The following is a 19,135-nucleotide window of genomic DNA, read 5'->3' on the forward strand; positions in this document are numbered from 1 at the left end:
CCCCTCGAGGACAACCGCAATGTTGATGCGGCCCTCAATGAAATTGAGTTTGACACCCCTGATCTAGTGGATTGGGTGGCTTTAACAGTGAGCAGAAATCCAACAGGGTCCTCCCTGGCTGTGGCTGTGACAACAGGAAAAGCTTTGCCTGTGGGGTCCTTGGTGGCCACTAAGCTTGCTTGTTTTCTTGCAGACCAAATTTTGTTACCAAATTAGGTAACATCATCAGGACTGGTTGGGTAGGGGGTTTGCTCTCTCTGCCTCTTCCTACTAGTGCTTGATAATGTGACGTAGTTTGGTGATGAAATGTCTACAAGAAAACAACCAAGCTCAGAGGACATCAAAGACCCCAGAGTTCAACCCCGAGCTACAGATATGCTCTTCTAAAGCTTTGCCTGTCGGGTGCCACTCGGCGTGGATTGCAGCTAGGAATTATTTGTATTTTTTATTTATTTGTTTATTGAATTTATTTGCCACCCACCTCATAGCAAACAGTCTTAGGCGGAGAGTTGGTTCCACTGTGGAGTTAACACTGGAGGCTGATCTTCCACTCAGGACCCAATTCTGAGAAAGGAATCGGCTGCTTTGACAGGTAGTGAGCAACCTGACCATCCTCAGTCCATGATGGACAGGCTTGGCATCGTGCCAGTTTCACAGCCTTCCGAGGCAGCCATCAATTTCCCCTCCGCTTCCTCTTCTTATCCTTTTTCCAGTCTGCCCAATCTGTTGGCAGTTGTGGCTGAGGAATGCCCGCCATGATCTGTGGCAGCCCGGAAAGGGTGTCAGAAGCCTTGGCGGGGTGGAAATGGGTAGCCCCTTCTTCTCCCAGGCCATGTGTCTAGTCCAGTCTTTCTCAAACCTGGTGACTTTAAGATGTGTGGACTTCAACTCCCAGAATTCCCCAGGATGGGGAATTCTGGGGGTTGAAGTCCACACATCTTAAAGTGGCCAACTTTGAGATATGCTGGACTAGAGACATAAGGTAAGAAAAAAGGCAGTACGAAGGGCTAGGAATGGTTGCCCTGAGCATTTAGGTCTGGAGCATCCAAAGCCAGATCCTGCCTAAGAGAAAAAAATCTTGCTAAAGCAACCTGCAGCATCCTGTCTGTTTGACAGCTCATAGTTCTCTGGAGGTGAAAAAAAAAATCTGCCCTATGAGCTTCCAAACATTGTCGTGCATGCCTTTCCTTTCTTTCTCACCTGTCCAGGAAATTCAACAGCTTTCACTAGCAGCCCCACCCTTTCTCACACGCCTTTGCATCTCTACCGGCACCCCCCCTGCTTCTGTTTTAGGAGCTAGAAGGAAGAATGAGGCTATTTTACCCCCCTTTTCTGTTGTGGGAGTGTTTGCTACCAAGGGGAGGGACCAAGGGCTGGGAAATTTCAGAGGGGATAACACCTTGGGGACTGTCTATAAAGAGCTGACTCTTGGAAACTCATGTACCAACCACGAGCTGCCATCTCCGACAAAGGAGCGCCGGGTCTGAAGAGACGGGGAGGGAGGAAGAAGACAGAGAGGAGGAGAAAAGGCACCTGAGCATCTTTCACTCAGAAAAGTTTTTTTTTTTTTTGGAAAGAAGAGATACCTTCATCCACCATTAGGGGGTGACAGATAGGAGCTTGTCTTCCCAAGGGACTCAAAACGGTTGGCCAACTTTACTCGCAAGTTAGTCATGAATCCAGGTTTGGGTAAGTCTTCAGGATGGGCCATTCTGAGGCTGACAAATCTGTGGGGGTTGAGAATTCTTTGGGGAGCGGGTGGAAAACTTTGAGGACTGTTGTGACCCTGCTGTTTGGGATGGGCACACTTGGAATACTGCATCCAGTTTTGGTCACCATGATGTAAAAAAGATGTTGAGTCTCTAGAAAGAGTACAGAGAAGAGCAACAATAACAATAATAAGAGCCGAGGTGGCACAGCAGTTAAGAGTGCAGTACTGCAGGCCACTTTAGCTGACTGTGTTCAGCAGGTCAGTGGTTCAAATCTCACCGGCTCAAGGTTGACTCAGCCTTCCATCCTTCCGGGGTAGGTAAAATGAGGACCCAGATTGTTGGGGGCAATATAAATATATATATATATACATTGCTTACTGGTGTACACCGCTTAGAGAGTGCTTGCACTTAAAGTGGTATATAAGTCTCATAAATAAATAAATAAATAAACAAAGATGATCAGAGGACTGGAGGCTAAAACATAAGGAAAAGCTGCTGGAATTGGGTATATCTAGTCTAGTGAAGAGAAGAATGAGGGGGGACATGATAGCAGTGTTCCAATATCTCAGGGGCTGCCACAAAGAAGAGGGAGTCAAGCTATTTTCCAAAGCATCTGACAGGCAGGACAAGAAGCAATGGATGGAAACTAATCAAGGAGAGAAGCAACCTAGAACTAAGGAGAAACTTCCTGACAGTGAGAACAATTAACCAGTGGAACTACCTGCCTCCAGAATCGGTGAATGCTCCAACACTGAAAGTTTTTAAGAAGAGACTGAACAGCCATTTGTCTGAAATGGTATAGGGTTTCCTGCCTGAGCAGAGGGTTGGACCAGATGACCTCCAAGGTCCCTTCCAACTTTTTATTATTATTATTATTATTATGGATCTTTAAAGTCAGGGGTGCCTATTGCAATTTTTTTTTCTTGGATGAAGATGCTGAAAAAAGCCAGTTTTCAGTTGTATCTTTGTTACTTGAGGTGTAAATGCTGGAGACAATGTGAAGCATTTGAAAGTGGGCCTCCTGGGTGATTCCTCATAAGGATAAGCCTAAAACAATAAGCAAAAGCATTGACAATTTGCTGCTGCACATTAACAGTATTCGCCAACTTGTGGCCTCATGTGAATGAGATTGTTCCTTGTGAGGCAACATGGTTGGAGTCGACTAGCGAGAGTGGCTTTGCAACCATTTCAGTCTGGACCCATCTCTTCGTGTTTATGAGGGGGTCTCTTGTTGCAATCCCAAGAACATGATCAAGGAGAAGGAAGATCATGAAAGCTGCAAAGGGCATCAGTAGATTTGAGTGGAAGAGGAGGCTGAATTTTGAACGAGACTTGGGTTTCTGAAATCAGCATCATCGGAGCTTGGCGAAGGCCCCGGTTCCTTCAAAAGGATGATTCTCTTCTGGAGACCCTTGCCTTGATGGCTCCTCCATCCTTAAAATATATGAAGAACGGTTTCTAAAATATATGAAAAATGGTTGCAGGAATTGGGTATGTCTAGTCTAAAGAAGAGAAGGACGAGGGGGACATGATAGCTGTATTCCAATATCTCAGGGGCTGCCACAAAGAAGAGGGAGTCAAGCTATTCTCCAAAGCACCTGAAGGCAGGACAAGAAGCAACAGATGGAAATTAATCAAGAAGAGAACCAATCTAAAACTAAGGATGAATTTCCGGATGGTTAGAACAATTAATCAGTGGAACAACTTGCTTCCAGACATTGTGGGTGCTCCAACACTGGAGGTTTTCAATTCAGGCATTATTTGGACACAATTTGTCTGAAGTGGCATAGGGTTTCCTGTTTGAGCAAAGGGTTGGGCTAGTCCAGGGGTCCCCAACCTTGGCAAAGTTAAGACCTGTGGACTTCAACTCCCAGAATTCTGGAAAGCTGAAGTCTTCAGGTCTTAAAGTTGCCAAGATTGGGAATTCCTGGACTAGTTGATCTCCAAGGTCCCTTTCAACTCTGCTGTTCTGTTATTCCTTCTTTCTATTGTCACTGGTTCATTGGCCTTCTCTGAACACCTTCCTTGGTCTTGATGATCTCCTTCTGGGTAGTCATCAAGATGAGTCTTACCGAAGAGGGCAAACACAAGGGTGGCAATGGCTCATCCAGGAAAGGGAACCATATGAAGGTCCATCAAACCTGATGCGTTTTTTTTTCTCTTTTTTTTTTCCCCCAGTTACAAGCCTCTGCCTAATTTGCGCAAGCCTGGTCCATGCTGTCTCTCCTGAAAAGGATGGTCCTGTTAAGACTGTTATCCAGCAAACCTTCAACTTGGCTTCTCATCTGAAAGGCAATAGTTCCATCCTCCTTGAGACCTATGTAAGTTATTTATCCTGAAAGATCTGGAGATCTTGAGCAAGTTGTACAGATTTTGCATCGGGGCTCTGCAAACTTTTTGGGGGAATCTCAAACTTTCCTTGAAGTTGCTTCTGTTCTCAGGGTACCAAGAAAGACCACCCATCAGAACAAGGAAGCATTGCCTGGTGTTTAATAGGTGACATTCTCAATTTCTGCTAGGTCCAAGAGAGTAGAACAGTCCCCTTACCTGTAGGTACTAAGTGTGCCCACCGTGAATGTTATGGCGAATTCCCTGAGTTATATCCTGCAAAATTCCTTAATAAGAAAGATGAGAACATTTGAAAAGTCACTGTTCAGCAGTGATCATTAAACAAACGTTTTTAAAAAGACCATTCTCCCCCAGTCCCATTCTGCTGTAATAAAAGAGCAGCATTATGCAAATAAAATTTCCTATCATATATTTTTACTCCCTATTATTTTAATTTACTTATCCATTTATAAACCACTTCAAGTCAAGGCAATTCTAACGAGTGTTCAAAAGCAGTAACTGTAGGCAATACAATAAAATGCAATAATACGCTTTTTAAAAACACGGTGCATAATTTAGAAAGTTTAGAAAAATGCATGTTCCTGGCATCAGCCGGTTCTATGGCATCAAAAGTCCCAAAGGCCATCCAGTGCAGCAAAATTGGAGCTTCAGTAGGCCAGGAGACCTTTCTTATCATAAGGGCCAGATGTCCCTATGAAGAATGCCTGCTTTTGGACTCTTCCCATTGAAGCTCTTGATGGGAAAGGATCTTCAGTTGGCATTCTGTAGGCCCTCAGACCGAATAGACAGAATTCTAGAGGATGGTCTGAAAGATACCAAGACCATGAACCAGATGTAGCGTTATGGATGATAATCAGGCTCTTCACTTAAACTTGAAAACATCTTGGTGATTGCCTGGTTTTTGTAGCATGACCTAACAAGAGTGTCCAGTATGCAAATGGATCATTGCATTTTGCACCTATAGATTGATAGGTACTCTTCAAAGACAGCCCCATGTAAAGCAAATTGTGGTAATCTATATAGCAGCGGTGGCAAACCTATGGCACGTGTGCCAGAGGCGGCAGTCGGAGCCCTCTCTGTGGGCACACGTGCTGTTGCCCCAGCCTTGCCTCCCCCGACAACCCCCTGCTCACTAGCAGCCCCCCTGGAGGAGAGTCGCCTCCAAGTGTGGCCCACACAGAGCAGTGCAGCCAAGGACATGGCAGCCAGACAGAGTAGACAAGATTCTGCCCTCATGCCCCATCGTGCACAGTTGATGCTGCAGGGCACGGGCAGAGGTCATGACCACCATCGTGCTGCTGGGCTGCCTGGGCGATCTGCAGCGGGCCCTGGAGGTGGTGAGTGGCCCTGCAGGCAGGCATGGTGGGGGTGATGCAGAGGGTGGAGTGGGGGCAGTGTTAAGTTCTGGACCGGCAGGCCCAGGCTGCAGCGATTGGCCCGGGCAGACCATGTGGATGCCCGGGACAAGAAAGGCTGCTTCCAACCTTTGCAATGATTGGCCAGCAAGGTATTGTGCAGGGGGGCTATAAAAGGGGGCTGCACCATTTTAAAACCTGTTCTGTTGGTGTTGCAATAAAGGAGACTGTTGGAACTCATTGCTTCATCTCAATGCCTCTTTTCCTGAAACAGAACAGGCAGGGCCAGTTTTTGGCACTCGGTCTCTAAAAGGTTCGCCATCCACTGCTATATAGGAAATGACAAGTATGCCCCTATTCCAGATAAGGTCATAATTAATGTATTAGCTTAAGCTGACCAAAGGTCCTTCCAGCAGCAGTGCTGAGGCCACAAGGACCTTTGGGTACCAGGCCTCTTCTCCAAGGGTACGTTGAGAGTTCAGGATGGTATAATCCAGATTTAGCAGGTTTCTGAATAAATATCCACCTCGTCTTGCTTGGAATGACTCAAAATCTACCCATTCAGATCCTGACGGTCTCCAAATTTTGGATTAGGGCTTCTCCCACATCCTTCTTTTGAGCCAGGATGGAGATTTATAATTGGGTATAATCTGAAGACTCGTGATACCTCACTTCAAATTAGTAGTTGCTATTTCCCAGTGGTTGTTAAATAGGAGCGAGGAGACGAATGAACCCTGAGGAGCACTTAAATGGGTGACTTCTTCCTGACAACTAACTCAAACCTTTCACTTTGGAAGGATGGAACCATTGTGAAATGCCAGCTTTGAGACCCAGCCTTCATAGGTGGTCCAGGAGCACACTGTAATCAACAGTACCAAAAGCCACTTAGTAGACAAGGATGGTCATGAGTCTCCCATCTAAGCTAGTGCTTCTCAATCTTAGCAATTTAGGGTGTCTGCACTTCAGTTCTCAGAATTCCCCAACCAGGATGTTCCCTAGGCATCTTAAAATTGCTAAGTTTGAGGAACACTGATTTTAAGCTTTGTCACAAGTCATCCATGAGGCTAAGCAATATGTTTTCAATCCTGTGTCCAGATTGAGTAGTATAGGCTGTGCGTGTCTAGATAATCCATGTGTTGCAGTACTCAACTCTCATAACCTGCGCCCCTACCACTTTCCCCACCAAGGAGAAGGTGGATGCACTGTTTCTTCCATCTTTCTTTTTATCTAGCACAGTGGTTTTCAACCTTTTTAATGCTGTGACCCCCAACCGGTCGTAGGTCGAGGACTACTCAACCGGTCGTAAGTCGAGGACTACTCAACTGGTGCAGCACCGTTTGCAGAATGGGGCTTTTGGCGGGCTCAGCAGGGCAGAGACAGCCTGAACAATTCCTATTGGCTTTTGAAAGCCAATAGAATTAGACTCTATTCAAGAGAGTCTATTCTATTGGCTTTCAAAAGCCAATAGAATAAAAGGGAGTAGCACAGCTAAGGAAAAGGGGGAAAAAATGGCGGACTGCGTTGTTTGGTGACCCCCGTGAAATGGTTGTTAAACCCCAAATGGGGTCCCGACCCACAGGTTGAGAACCACTGATCTAGCATGCATTTTGATTGATAGCACAAGAAGCCGTTAGGTCAAAGTGTTCCAAAAAAAGCAACAATCCTTCTATAATTGCACAATATGTACATCTTTGTCAGGAAATAGCTGTAAGGAAGGGACTGAGCCAGTAGTGGTGGCGATCACGCAACTATTCATAACCTGTTGAACTACAATTTACACTACAATCCAGGGGACAGATAGAAATTATAGTTCAGCTGAAGTGGACTTCTGTAACCTTGGGTGTGAACATCAGTTCCTGTAACTTCTCCAACCTTGGGTGTGAACATCAGTTCCTGAAAATTTGGGAAATTGAAATTGCACCTCTGGAGGGTTTGTGTCTGACCACAGTGATGCCGAAATCACGAAACACATCTTGTAACATCACGAAGCAGGCGGCATTCTTTTGTAGTGGTGCCCAAATGTCACACAAAGGGGTAGACCTTGCATTGTAATATATGTTTTGTGCTCACCTACGTGCCCTTGGAGAAGGCTACTTCGGAGGGCCACCGGATTCCTTAGTTGCTTAAAAGCTGGTCACCAGCCAGCCCCTACCTCCTTCCAGAGTGTCAGTAGGAAATGCAGGACTGATCTTGCCCTATGCCAAAAAATACTATGGCTCGGGCAAAGTGCCCGTCTCCAGATGACAGAATCAAGCAAATGAATATGGTCCTTGACTTACAATCAGAGTTGAGCCCAAAATTTCTCTCGCTAAGGGGAGGCAGTTGTTAAGTACCTTTGGCCCCGTTTTATGTCCTTTCTTGCTACAGTTTGTTAAGTGAATCACTGCAGTTGTTAAGTTAGTAACCTGGTTGTTAAGTGAATCTGGCTTCCCTGTTGTCTTTGCTCGTCAGAAGGTTGCCAACGGTGAACACATGACCCCAGGGCACTGCAACCATCATAAATATGAGTCAGTTGCCAAGTGTCTTAATTTTGATCAAATGACCGTGGCGTTGCTACAAGGGTCATACGTGTGAAAACTTGCCATGTTACTTTTTTCAGCGCTGTTATAACATTGAACAGTTACAAGATGAGTGGTTGTAAGTCAAGGACTACTACCTGTAGGAGAACACCCTGTAGGGAAGGCAGAATCCCTGTACCATTGTGCCTTGGTAGAATCCAGAGCCAATTTGCTATTGCCATCAAATCCAGACGAGAAAAGCTGGTTATTAGCCTACTGTTCTTGTCAGTGTGTTTTGGCTCTGCAACACGATCGGGGGGGGGAGGGGGGAAGAAGAGAAACCCGTTCCCCTTCCAACCTGCCACCCGTTCGACTGGCATTATTTTCATCCCGCAGAGAGTGGCTGGGTGCCCAAGTATTTCCCATGCCTCACTCCTTCAAGTTGCCCAGGCCCCAGATGCCAGACGGAGTAGGTCATCTACAACCTAGAGCCAGGCAGACGGCCAAGATGCCTGCAGTGCCCATGAAAAGGATTGCTCAAGGAGGAACTGTGGTTGAGTGGTTTGGGAAACAAGTAGAGGTCTGTTTTGGGGGGGGGGGCTTCAGCCCTCCCTGCGAGGAATTCCTAAGGGATGAAGAGGCTGGGTTGGATGGATAGCCCCTCCCCAACGCTACTGAGAGGTGACAAAGCAAGCATCCACATCCTGTTAGCTCACTTACAATAGTTAAACTTTTGGAAATCCCATCTTAAAGTAGACTCACATGTCCAGGAAGGAAGGGTAGATTTTGATCATTTTCTCGGTAGCTTTCATAGACTTCAGTATATTAAGTGTTTCAGCCAATACAAAGTGAGCTTAAGGGCTCCTGGGGGTCTTTGAGTAGCCAACCAATTTGTATTGGCTTAGCTTCAACAAGGTGGAATCCTGGAATCATTTTTGTTGTTGTTAATTGCGAAGTCGTGTCCGACCCATCGCGACCCCATGGACAACGTTCCTCCAGGTCTTCCTGTCCTCTACCATCTTCTGGAGTCCATTTAAGCTCACACCTCCTGCTTCAGTGACTCCATCCAGCCATCTCATTCTCTGTCATCCCCTCCTTCTGTTGCCCTCGATCTTTCCCAGCATTAGGCCCTTCTCCAGTGAGTCCTTCCTTCTCATTAGGTGGCCAAAGTATTTGAGTTTCAACTTCAGGATCTGGCCTTCTAAAGAGCAGTCGGGGTTGATCTCTTCTAGGACTGACCGGTTTGAACGCCTTGCAGTCCAAGGGACTCGCACGAGTCTTCTCCAGCACCATAGTTCAAAGGCCTCAATTCTTTTGCACTCAGCCTTTCTTATGGTCCAACTTTCACAGCCATACATTGCAACTGGGAAAACCATGGCCTGGACTATACGCACTTTTGTTGGCAGGGTGATGTCTCTGCTTTTTAGTATGCTGTCTAGATTTGCCATAGCTTTCCTCCCCAGGAGCAAGCGTCTTTTAATTTCTTGGCTGCAGTCCCCATCTGAGGTGATCTTGGAGCCCAGAAAAATAAAATCTGTCACTACCTCCATTTCTTCCCCATCTATTTGCCAGGAATTAAGAGGGCCGGATGCCATGATTTTGGTTTTCTTAATGTTGAATTTCAAGCCAACTTTTGTTCTCTCCTTCTTCACCCGCATCAAGAAGCTCTTTAGTTCCTCTTCATAGAAACTGACAAAAGACCCCCCCCCAGAAGACACCCCCAAGAACATATGGTAAAACTGAGTGCCCTGGTGCTAATCTTGTTCACTCTCTGCTTCTCCCCCCTGATCGGTTCCATCACTGTTTTGTTCCCACTGATATTGTTTATATTTTAAAATTAGATTTTTACTCTGCATTTTGGTGAGGTGCTCAAGGGATGGACCCAGCGCTCTCTCAGGAGCATCTCTTTTGCTCCACAGCCACAACAAAGTGAATAGGCTCGACATAGAGAAGGAGACCAGCTCAAAGTCGCTCTATGAGCATCCACAACTGAGAACTGATTAAAATCACTCTCTTCTAATGTCAGTCCAATACTTTAACCAGCACACCAAAGGAGAGGGTTCTCCTTAAGGTTTATTTTTTTCCAGAGATTTTTGCTCTATTTCTAGAAAACTTTGAGTTTTCTAATAATTTCAGCCGATATTCCCTTTAGGGGCATGGAGTAGACCATTTGGGCTCTTCAAGCACTGGAGATTACTGTTATCTTGGTCCTCTCTGTTTACAAATAGTCCTCAAATTACAACAGTTCGTTTAGGGCCTGAAGTTACAACAGCACTGAAAAAATGACCTTATGACCGTTTCTCACACTTACAACCTTTGTAGCGTCCCCATGGTCAGCAGATCAAAATTCAGATGCTTGGCAGCTGGTTCATATTTATGACGGTTGCAGCATCACGTGATCGCCTCTTGTGAGCTTCTGACAAGCAAAGTCCTTGGGGGAATCCAGATTCACTTAACAACTGTGGCCAGAAAGGTCATAAGTGGGGCAAAGTTCACTTAACAAGTGTCTCACTTAGCCATAGATATTTTGGATTTGATTGTGTCGTTAAATTTAGGACTACCTGTAGTTTGGGCTCCATGCCACAAACTCTATTGTTCTGATGCCCATTTGACACTATGGCTACATACATTAAAGGGGAGACAGTTAGGGACTAGCTGGATGGAATTAGAACTAGCATTAACGTTAGACTATGGCAGGGCTCCTCAAACTTGGCCACTTTAAGACTTGTGGACTTCAACTCCCAGAATTCCCCAGTCAGCCATGCTGGCCAAGTTTGAGGACCCCTGGACTATGGAGATAGTCCTCAGAAGAACCCAAGCCATAACCAAGAAAATAAACTCTTCTGGTAGCAGCAGTGAGAAGGATGTGAGAAAGATCTCTCTCCTGTAGTTGCTTTAAAAGCTCCTGTTTTGAAGATCTGGTTACCTGCAGCTTCATTTCTGGAGCTGAGATGGACAATCTGATGCTTTAAAGCAGCGGTTCACAACCTTTGTGGCTTGGCTGGGAAGGAAGGGACAGGGAACTGGGCTATGCAGGAACTAGACTGCGCAAGAACTGGGCCATGCAAGGCAGAAGGGTACACGCACACATGTGTGAGCAGCTCAATGTACGCAAGCAGTGGGCCAGTGCATGCACATATGCGGCGTGTGCATGCTAGCCCACCACTGGTGTGAGTTGAGCCATGCGTGCGCGCACGCACCAGCCTGCCACTTGCACAGGCTGGTTTTGAATAGGCTACAGCCTGGTAGCGGGCTGTGGCCCTGGGGGTTTGGGACCCCTGCTCTAAATTTCTCATTCGAAATGCTGTCTGCAAAAGCTCTTGAGACCTTAACTATTTGTCCTGTTCCTCAGCCTACTGGTCAGGTGAGAGTAAGAGAAAGACCATAAGATGCTCCGTTCAGTGCTTTCCCCAGCTCTGCCCACCAAGTAGACCTTGAAAGAAAGAAAGTTGCCCAGCAGAGTTGACTTGACAATGGAGTTAAATGTGTGATGCTGTCAACTCAATCTTGTGTATCGTGCTCACTTTACGTTTTCTCTTGATATCTGTATCTTTCTTTTTTTTCCCCCCAGCTGAGACATCAAGGTAGTCCATTTACGGATAAAGATTTCCATGTCCAAGGACTAAGTTATGATGGAGTCCCAGCGGCTGCCATTTCTTTCCTGGAATGGCGACTCCTCAGTGACCTTGACCGTCTGGACAAGAATTACAAGGCTTATAGCATTATCTCAGAATTCTTGCAGCTGGTCTGGGATGATCAGTTTGAACTCAATCCCACCGAAGATGGCCTTCTAAACATGCTGAAAGATACCCGGCTCCAGGTCCAGGGCCTTGTTAACAACTTGACCATCATCATATCTGCCTTGAGGGCCCCACCCTCGCCTGTTACTGACCCTCTCACATTGGACGCAGTTAAAACAAACACTTTTGAGAAAAAAGTTCGGGGATACGTGGTGTGTTCCACGTACAAGCAATGGATTGATCGGACTGTACGAGACTTCAATCTTCTTGTGAAGAAATACCCTTTTTAAGATTTATTCAAAGTGTTTTGGGAGGGGAAGATAATTCTTACACCCCGCTGTTTTTTACACCCCACTGTAGATTTCTCAGGGAATTTAGGTATAGGCAAAAGACAAGCACACCGTAGTGTGATAAATCTGGGAACTTTCTTGTTAAGTTAACCCAGACTTCTGTCCTGGAAAATCCCAGTTTTCAAGCCTTCAGAAGAAACCAAGAATGTTCTGAGCTGATTGGCTTCCTTGCTTGGCTGTGCATGGTGCTGATTGGCTCTCTTGTAATGTTGCCAACAGTCAGTTCTGGAGCATAATTGAAGGCAAGAAGCCAGTTGTGACATGGGGGTTCTTCTCTTACATGCATCTTTTGATTTGATGAGGTTTAGAGATGTCTCTTGCATCTGTTCAGTAGTGCTCTACTGAAGCCCTGTATTTTTCAATGGAAAACACATATTTTAATTCAGCAGAGATCAGGTTTCCAAGGGCTTTTCATTATGAGCATTGCCAGCCTTCTGTAGGGCAAGGATGTTCAAAAGTGTTGGGGACTCCAGTTCCCTGGATTCTCCCTAATGTGGCATTATGGACCCATTTTGGCAGCTCTCTGGATTTACCAATACAGTTAGTCCTTGAATTACGACCACAATAGAGCCCAAAATTTATGTTGCTAAGCGAGACATTTGTGACGTGAGTTTTGCCCCATTTTTACAGCCTTCCTTGCCACATTTGTAATCACTGTAATTGTTAAGTTAGAAACACGGTTGTTAAGTGAAGCTGGCTTCCCCATTGACTTTGTTTGTCAGAATGTCACAAAAAGGTGATCACAGTGACCCTGGGACACTGCAACCGTCATAAATATGAACCAGTTGCTAAGTACCTGAATTTTGATCATATATTCATGGGGATGCTGCAACAGTTGTTAAACGTGAAACGCCATCCTAAATATAAGTCAGTTGTCAAATATCCGAATATAAATCACATGATCATAAGGACTGCAATAGTCATAAGTGTGAAAAATGGTCATAAGTCACTTTTTTCAGCGCTGTTGTAACTTTGAACGGTCACTAAATGAACGGTTGTAAGTTGAGGACTACCTGTACTTACATGTAGTCCTCAACTTTATGACCATAATGGAACATACCCGTTATGGTTGCAAGTCGTGACCCACATGATTGACTTGATTTTGTGACCTATTTTGTGGAAGTCATTAAATGAATGCTACGGTTGTTAAGCCAACCGGTTGTTTGATATGGGCCATTTTTGCCCAAAATTCTGGGTTTGGGCAAAAATGTTATAAAACTTAACTGTACAATTCTGCAAATGGCTATAAATAGGGGCTGATTGCTGAGCACCTCCAATGTGATCATGTGGCCACAGGGGAGAGATTGACATCAGATTTCAGAACCAGGTTGTAAGTATTTCTGGAGAGATCTGTCGTGACTTTGAACGATTGCTAAGCAATTGGTCATAAATCGAGGACTACCTGTATTCTCTGGTTTGTGGCAAATGTGTAACACAGTCTTTCAGTTCTCTCTTATGAGCAGAAAGTTCCTACTGACATTTTCAAACTCTTTGGATGGACAGCAGGGAGAGAGGCTGAGTCTTATTGCTGGCCAAGTTGACATCTGAGGTTACTGTGATGCCAGGCTTTGCTGGGTGCCCACATGGACAGGGATGAAGAAATAACACTAAATAACATTCCTGCACGGGGCAGGAGTCATACCATGTGCTGACAGACCAGATGGAATGCTAATCCCATTTGCTAAAGTCTGGACTACTAAAAGACCTTTGATTTCAGTGGGTTGTAAAAGAATTTGATCATACTGTGTGAATTTCCTTTGCCTTCTCTTTCCCTACTTCAATTCCTTTTGTGTAGGGGGTGCCACAAGAGGAGGGATCCCAAAAGTCAAGATGGTGGCCTCTACCATGTGATCAGAGCCCCATCCTGCCCCTTTGCATGTGAAACATGTTTGAAAAAAGGGGGTGGGACTTAAATCATGTCATTGTGGCTGCCATCTTGACTTTTTTGACCTTTGGGTAGGTCTATGGTCTATGCTATGGATCTTCTCTAGCCGTTCTGGGAGTCCTGTTTGGGGTAAAATGCAAAGACTGTTACACTAATAGTAGTAATAATAATAATAATAATAATAATAATAATAATAATAATTTATATCAGAGATATATTTAGATGCATTATTTATATAGTATTTAATGAAAGACCATGGGAGGAGATTTTTGTCTTTACTTAAGTCTTACTTAAGTCTTTACTTAGTCTAAGATGTTTTGGTGTTTTGGAGAATAGTTACCGCGAGCTAAAATTGCTCCCCCCCCAAAAAAAACCCCAGTTCAGTATGGGCCAGTTTTGCCAAAAATGCTGGGTTTGGGCAAAAATGCTATAAAACTTGACCATACAATTCTGCAAATGGTGTGTGTGATTTTTAAAAAAAGGATGAAAAAATAATGGCAAAATAAATAGTAAAATGAAGATGGTACAAAAAACATGCTTTACATAATAATAATAAAATGAAGATGGTACAAAAAACATGCTTTACATAATAATGGAGTTCAATCATTTGATGTTTGTAGCTATATTTACTGATACCGGATAAGCCTCTCTGCTTGTTTTCAGAGTTGATATGGATTTTATACAAATGTGTAGGACTGAATTCTCCAGAGCAATTTATGCACAGACTTGCTACCTGGTTTTTCTACATTTTAAGACTTTCGCATTTGTAGAGATGAATTGACGTCATGAAATCAGCATTTTTAAGTAACTTAAACAAATAAAATATTCTATTTTTGATACCTCTGCGTCTCCTGCGGAATCTCCTGGTGTTTGTTTGCTACATTTGTACACAAAATTTTATTTTGTATAATAAAAATTCACATCTTAAAATGCATGTTGAGCCTTTCTTGGGAGAAGGTTTGGGCAAACTGAGGTCTTTGGTTAAGGAGAATAATATTGTGGGGACAATCACATCTGGGCTGTAAGTATCTGGATTTCCACTAGGTGGCAACCAAAACTTAGGGTTTTTTAATCATTTTGCTGCCATCTAGAGTTAGTTGGATTTTTGCACCCTAATTTTGTATCCTATTTTTTTTCTTTCTAATGCAATTAGGACAGTGGTGACAAACCTATGGCACACGTGCCAGAGGCGGCACTCGGAGCCCTCTCTGTGGGCACACACATTGTTGCCCCAGCCCTGCCTCCTCCCACGGCCCCCTCACCAGCAGCCCTCCAGAGGAGAGTTGCCCCCGGCACAGCCCACACAATGCTGCGCAGCCAAGGACCTGGTAGCTGGGCAGCGGGGACAAGACTCCGCCCTTGCGCCTCGTCTCACGCAGATGATGCTGCAGAGCACGGACAGAGGGCGTGGCCACCATGGCGCTGCTGGGCTGCCTGGGTAATCTGTGGTGGGCCGTGGAGGTGGTGAGTGGTCCAGCGGGCACGGCGGAGCGGGGATGGGTGGTAGTGGGGGTCACCCAGACAGCTTTCATATCTAAGCTGGGACCAGAACTCACTATCTCTTGGTGATGAACCCAAAGTCATCCAGCCAGCTTTCATGCCTAAGGCAGGACTAGAACTCATAGCCTCCTGGTTTCTAGCTTGGTGCCAAAGAATCTCTCTCTTAGCATCCTAATTCTGGTAGCTAAAATCTCAGCAAAATTAGGCTGAAGATGGTGCTGAAATGATCCTGCAAAATCAACTCTACAGAGAATGTGAAGACTATTTAAGTCTGGGAGTATACATGCCACATTGTGACACAGTATGATTTGTGTAGCTGAAATTTCATGCAGTCCAGTGATGTGTGTTTGTAAATCCTGGTTTATGTTTTTGCATTATGTACCAACTGGGCCAATATCACTTGTTAAACAGGACTTAAAAGAAACTAAGGTTCAGTGTAGTGTCCTATCCAGCTTGAATGAGTTACCATGAAGTTTTTAAGGACTTAGCATAAATGGAATAAAATGAAGTGTGGGCTAGATAGCAGGTAAATTGTTGGTTATTTTGGCTGCGAAAGAGGTCTTAATTGCTCATAAAGCTCATTCATTATTAATTTATTTACTTTTCACATTACTATAACAGTATACTGTGTTGTCCCAGAAATGTGGTGTAACATGTAAGGGGCAAATTAATGGATTAAATCTTCGGCCAGAATTCTGTTTATATTTGGCCAGGAACCAAAACTCAGCCAAAACTAAAAACTGGAAGAAATATTCTTGCACTTTTCGTGTATGTCTTTGCTGCTGCCACACATGAAACCTGTTCTCCTTCCTGCTCCACCATTGCCTGAAAAAAGGGATCTTCAAGTGGTTATCCCAGGATATGAATAGCTGCCTAAAAACAGGGGTTCTCAACCTTGGAAACTTTAAGACTTGTGGACTTCAACTCCCAGAATTCCTCAGCCTGCTGGCTGAAGAATTCTGGGAGTTGAAGTCCACAAGTCTTAAAGTTGCCAAGGTTGAGAACCCCTGGACCCTAAAAGGATCTAGAACAGGGGTAGGCAACCTTGGCTCTTTTATGACTCGGTGGACTTCAACTCCCAGAGTCCACAAGTCATAAAAGAGCCAAGGTTGCCTACCCCTGTTCTAGAATCATAGCTTTGTAGTGTCGGAAGGAAACAGAAAGACCATCTAGTCTAGCCCTCTGTAATATGCAGAAACATCTGTTATGCTCCTGATCCCTTTGCCGCCTGTTTTTACTTGGGAGAGAAATTAACCTGTCCTTTTGAGTGACCACCTGTCAATCAAAAGAGCAAGATTACTTTCTCCCCTCTAAAACTTCTCCAGCGTTTATAAAGCAGCATGCTGCTTTTAATTGATCTTGGTTTTGCTGGCTGATTTACCTTTACCTTTGGCTGTTTTTGTTTTGTTAAGGGTTCTTCAGACTTATTTGACTTAAGCAAGGCTTTTGTGTTTGTTCTTAAAACTGACAGAGTAGATATACATCTGCTGAGTCTTGTTCTTTTTTGTTTGCTTTCTCACTTGCTTGCTTATCTCATGGCTTTCTTCTTTTCTTTCTCCAGCACTACTTAAAGGGCACTTCCTCTACCAGAGGCCAAAAAAACTCATTATCCTTGAAAGAAGCTGCCTCTCGTGCAGTCAAGCTCTGCGTCACTTCTCAGGAAGTGAAAAGGATGCCAATGTCCTGGCAGGCTGCTTACAGAGTTCCCCAACCTTGGAAATAAGACTCTTTTTGTTCTTCATGGGTGTGGGAGAAGAGGAAGGGCACAAACTGCGTCCAATTTTCTTTTCCTCAGAATTCGGTTCCTGGCTCTTGAAATGATAAACAGCAGTGGATCTGATGGGAATGTTTGCATCCCTGATGGATGAAACAGCTGAGTGACGAGCGGAAGCTATGAAGGCTGAGTGTGGTCTCTGAAACGCGGACTTCTAAGTAGTGGCAGCTATGGCATGCTGGGTTTGACTTCTCTCGCTTGCCCTCTTCACAATGGTTCCTTCTTGCCATTCGCCACTTACAGACTTGGCCACTGCTGCCCCCTGATGGGTGAGCCTTGGCACGCTTTATCCCCAGCTCTTCTGGCCTCCGTGGCATGGCGCTAAACTGGAAGGGTGGGGTCCCAACTCTGCCTTTGTGGGCAGAAATTCAACAGGGGCAGCTTTTTGAATCGCTGTCTCTCTTTGATGGGGGAGAGGAAGGCGGTTGTGTGAGACGGCTCAGGTAGCAGTTGAAAAAAGCTGGAGGTGAAGGACTGTAGCTGTAATCTCTTTGGAGAAGGGACCCATTGAGAGAGAAATCTTCATCAGGGTCCAGTCCAAGCTGGGAATAAACAAAATGGAGGCTGCTTTAGAAAGAAGGTTGCAGTTTATTGAAGAGGAGAGCCAGACAGAAAGATCGCTCTGGAAAAACTGACCACATGTAGTAAGGAGTGGTGGGTTTTTATATCTTCTTTGGGCTTTGTATTTGGAGCTCTTCCTGTTTGAATCTTTGTATTTCCTGTGTCATGTACTTTGACCTGAGTCTGAGTGTGTCCTTTTGGTATTGGTGGGTTAACCCTATTGTGTCCCCAAAGGTCATGTCTTTTAGAGTTTGGGTGGGGTATGTAGATTTTAGCTGTCTTTGTCTTCCTAGTCTTCTAGCTTCCTGACTCCAACCTTCCTGAATGGATTATTACATCTGCATTTCTAAAAGCTGGCCTGATTTCTGCTTGGGACAGAGAGACTTGGGGATTGGTGGTTTCTGCCTAAGATTTTCTATTATTCCTTTGGGGAAATATATTCTGCCTTTTAAATATTCCCCAAAATATTTCTTTCTCTGGGGGGCTGGTCTGGTCCCACAGACCATTAGACAGTCACATTCAGTTGTGCGTTTGGCTCTTTGTGTGCCATTTGTTTTCAACTGAGCATTTTAGCATGTAAAAATATTCCTTAGTGGCAATTTTGGCCGAGTATCAATGTTTTGTAGGAATGTTTGTGCTTGTTTTGGCTTGCGAACTGTGTACCCGGAAGACCTAGCCATCAGGTTTTCCCACTAGAGTTGCAAACTTGACAGTGAAAAAAAAAAAGTGATTGCCCCTTCTTTTTTTCTACAGAATATTGAATCCCTCCCCATCTATACAGGTGAAGGAGGACAAAATGAAATTTTGTGGTGAAACAAAATGAAATTCAGTGGTGAAAAAAGTAAGGTTCTACATTTAGGTAAGAAAAATAAAATGTACAGGTATAGTATAGGAGGTACCTTGCTCAATAGTAATAACTGTGAGAGGGACTTCAGAGTTCTAGTGGACAATCACTTAAATATGAGCCAAAAAGGCCAACACAGTGCTAGTCTGCATTAATAGAGGGATAGAATCAGGATCACGTGAAGTATTAATACCACTTTACAATGCCTTGGTAAGGCCACACTTGGAATACTACATCCAGTTTTGGTCACCACAATGTAAAAAAGATGTTGAGACTCTAGAACAGTGGTTCTCAACCTGTGGGTCGAGACCCCATTTGGGATTGAACAACCATTTCATGGGGGTCGCCAAACAACGCAGTCCGCCATTTTTTTCCCCTTTTCCTTAGCTGTGCTATTCCCTCTTATTCTATTGGCTTTTGAAAGCCAATAGAATAGAGTCTCTTGAATAGAGTCTAATTTTATTGGCTTTCAAAAGCCAATAGGAATTGTCCAGGCTGTCTCTGCCCTGCTGAGCCCGCCAAAAGTCCCATTCTGCAAACAGTGCTGCAAGTTGTCTGCAGCTAAGG

At 44.6% G+C, this 19,135-nt stretch overlaps 1 protein-coding gene across 1 annotated transcript; it reads left to right on the top strand.

Annotated features, from left to right (window-relative positions):
• Window positions 1-1,323: 1,323 nt before the first annotated feature.
• On the top strand, window positions 1,324-12,607 carry LOC120302313 (cardiotrophin-2-like). The gene is made up of 3 exons (XM_039330487.1): window positions 1,324-1,689; window positions 3,891-4,033; window positions 11,486-12,607. Exons 1-3 carry the CDS (start codon window positions 1,674-1,676, stop codon window positions 11,942-11,944), a joined length of 618 nt encoding a protein of 205 aa, XP_039186421.1. The 5' UTR covers window positions 1,324-1,673; the 3' UTR covers window positions 11,945-12,607.
• Window positions 12,608-19,135: the final 6,528 nt, after the last annotated feature.

This window comes from Crotalus tigris, unplaced genomic scaffold (genome assembly GCF_016545835.1).
Source record: "Crotalus tigris isolate CLP2741 ecotype Arizona unplaced genomic scaffold, ASM1654583v1 scf7180000024427.8105951120:4207309, whole genome shotgun sequence".
Lineage (NCBI taxonomy): Eukaryota > Metazoa > Chordata > Lepidosauria > Squamata > Viperidae > Crotalus > Crotalus tigris.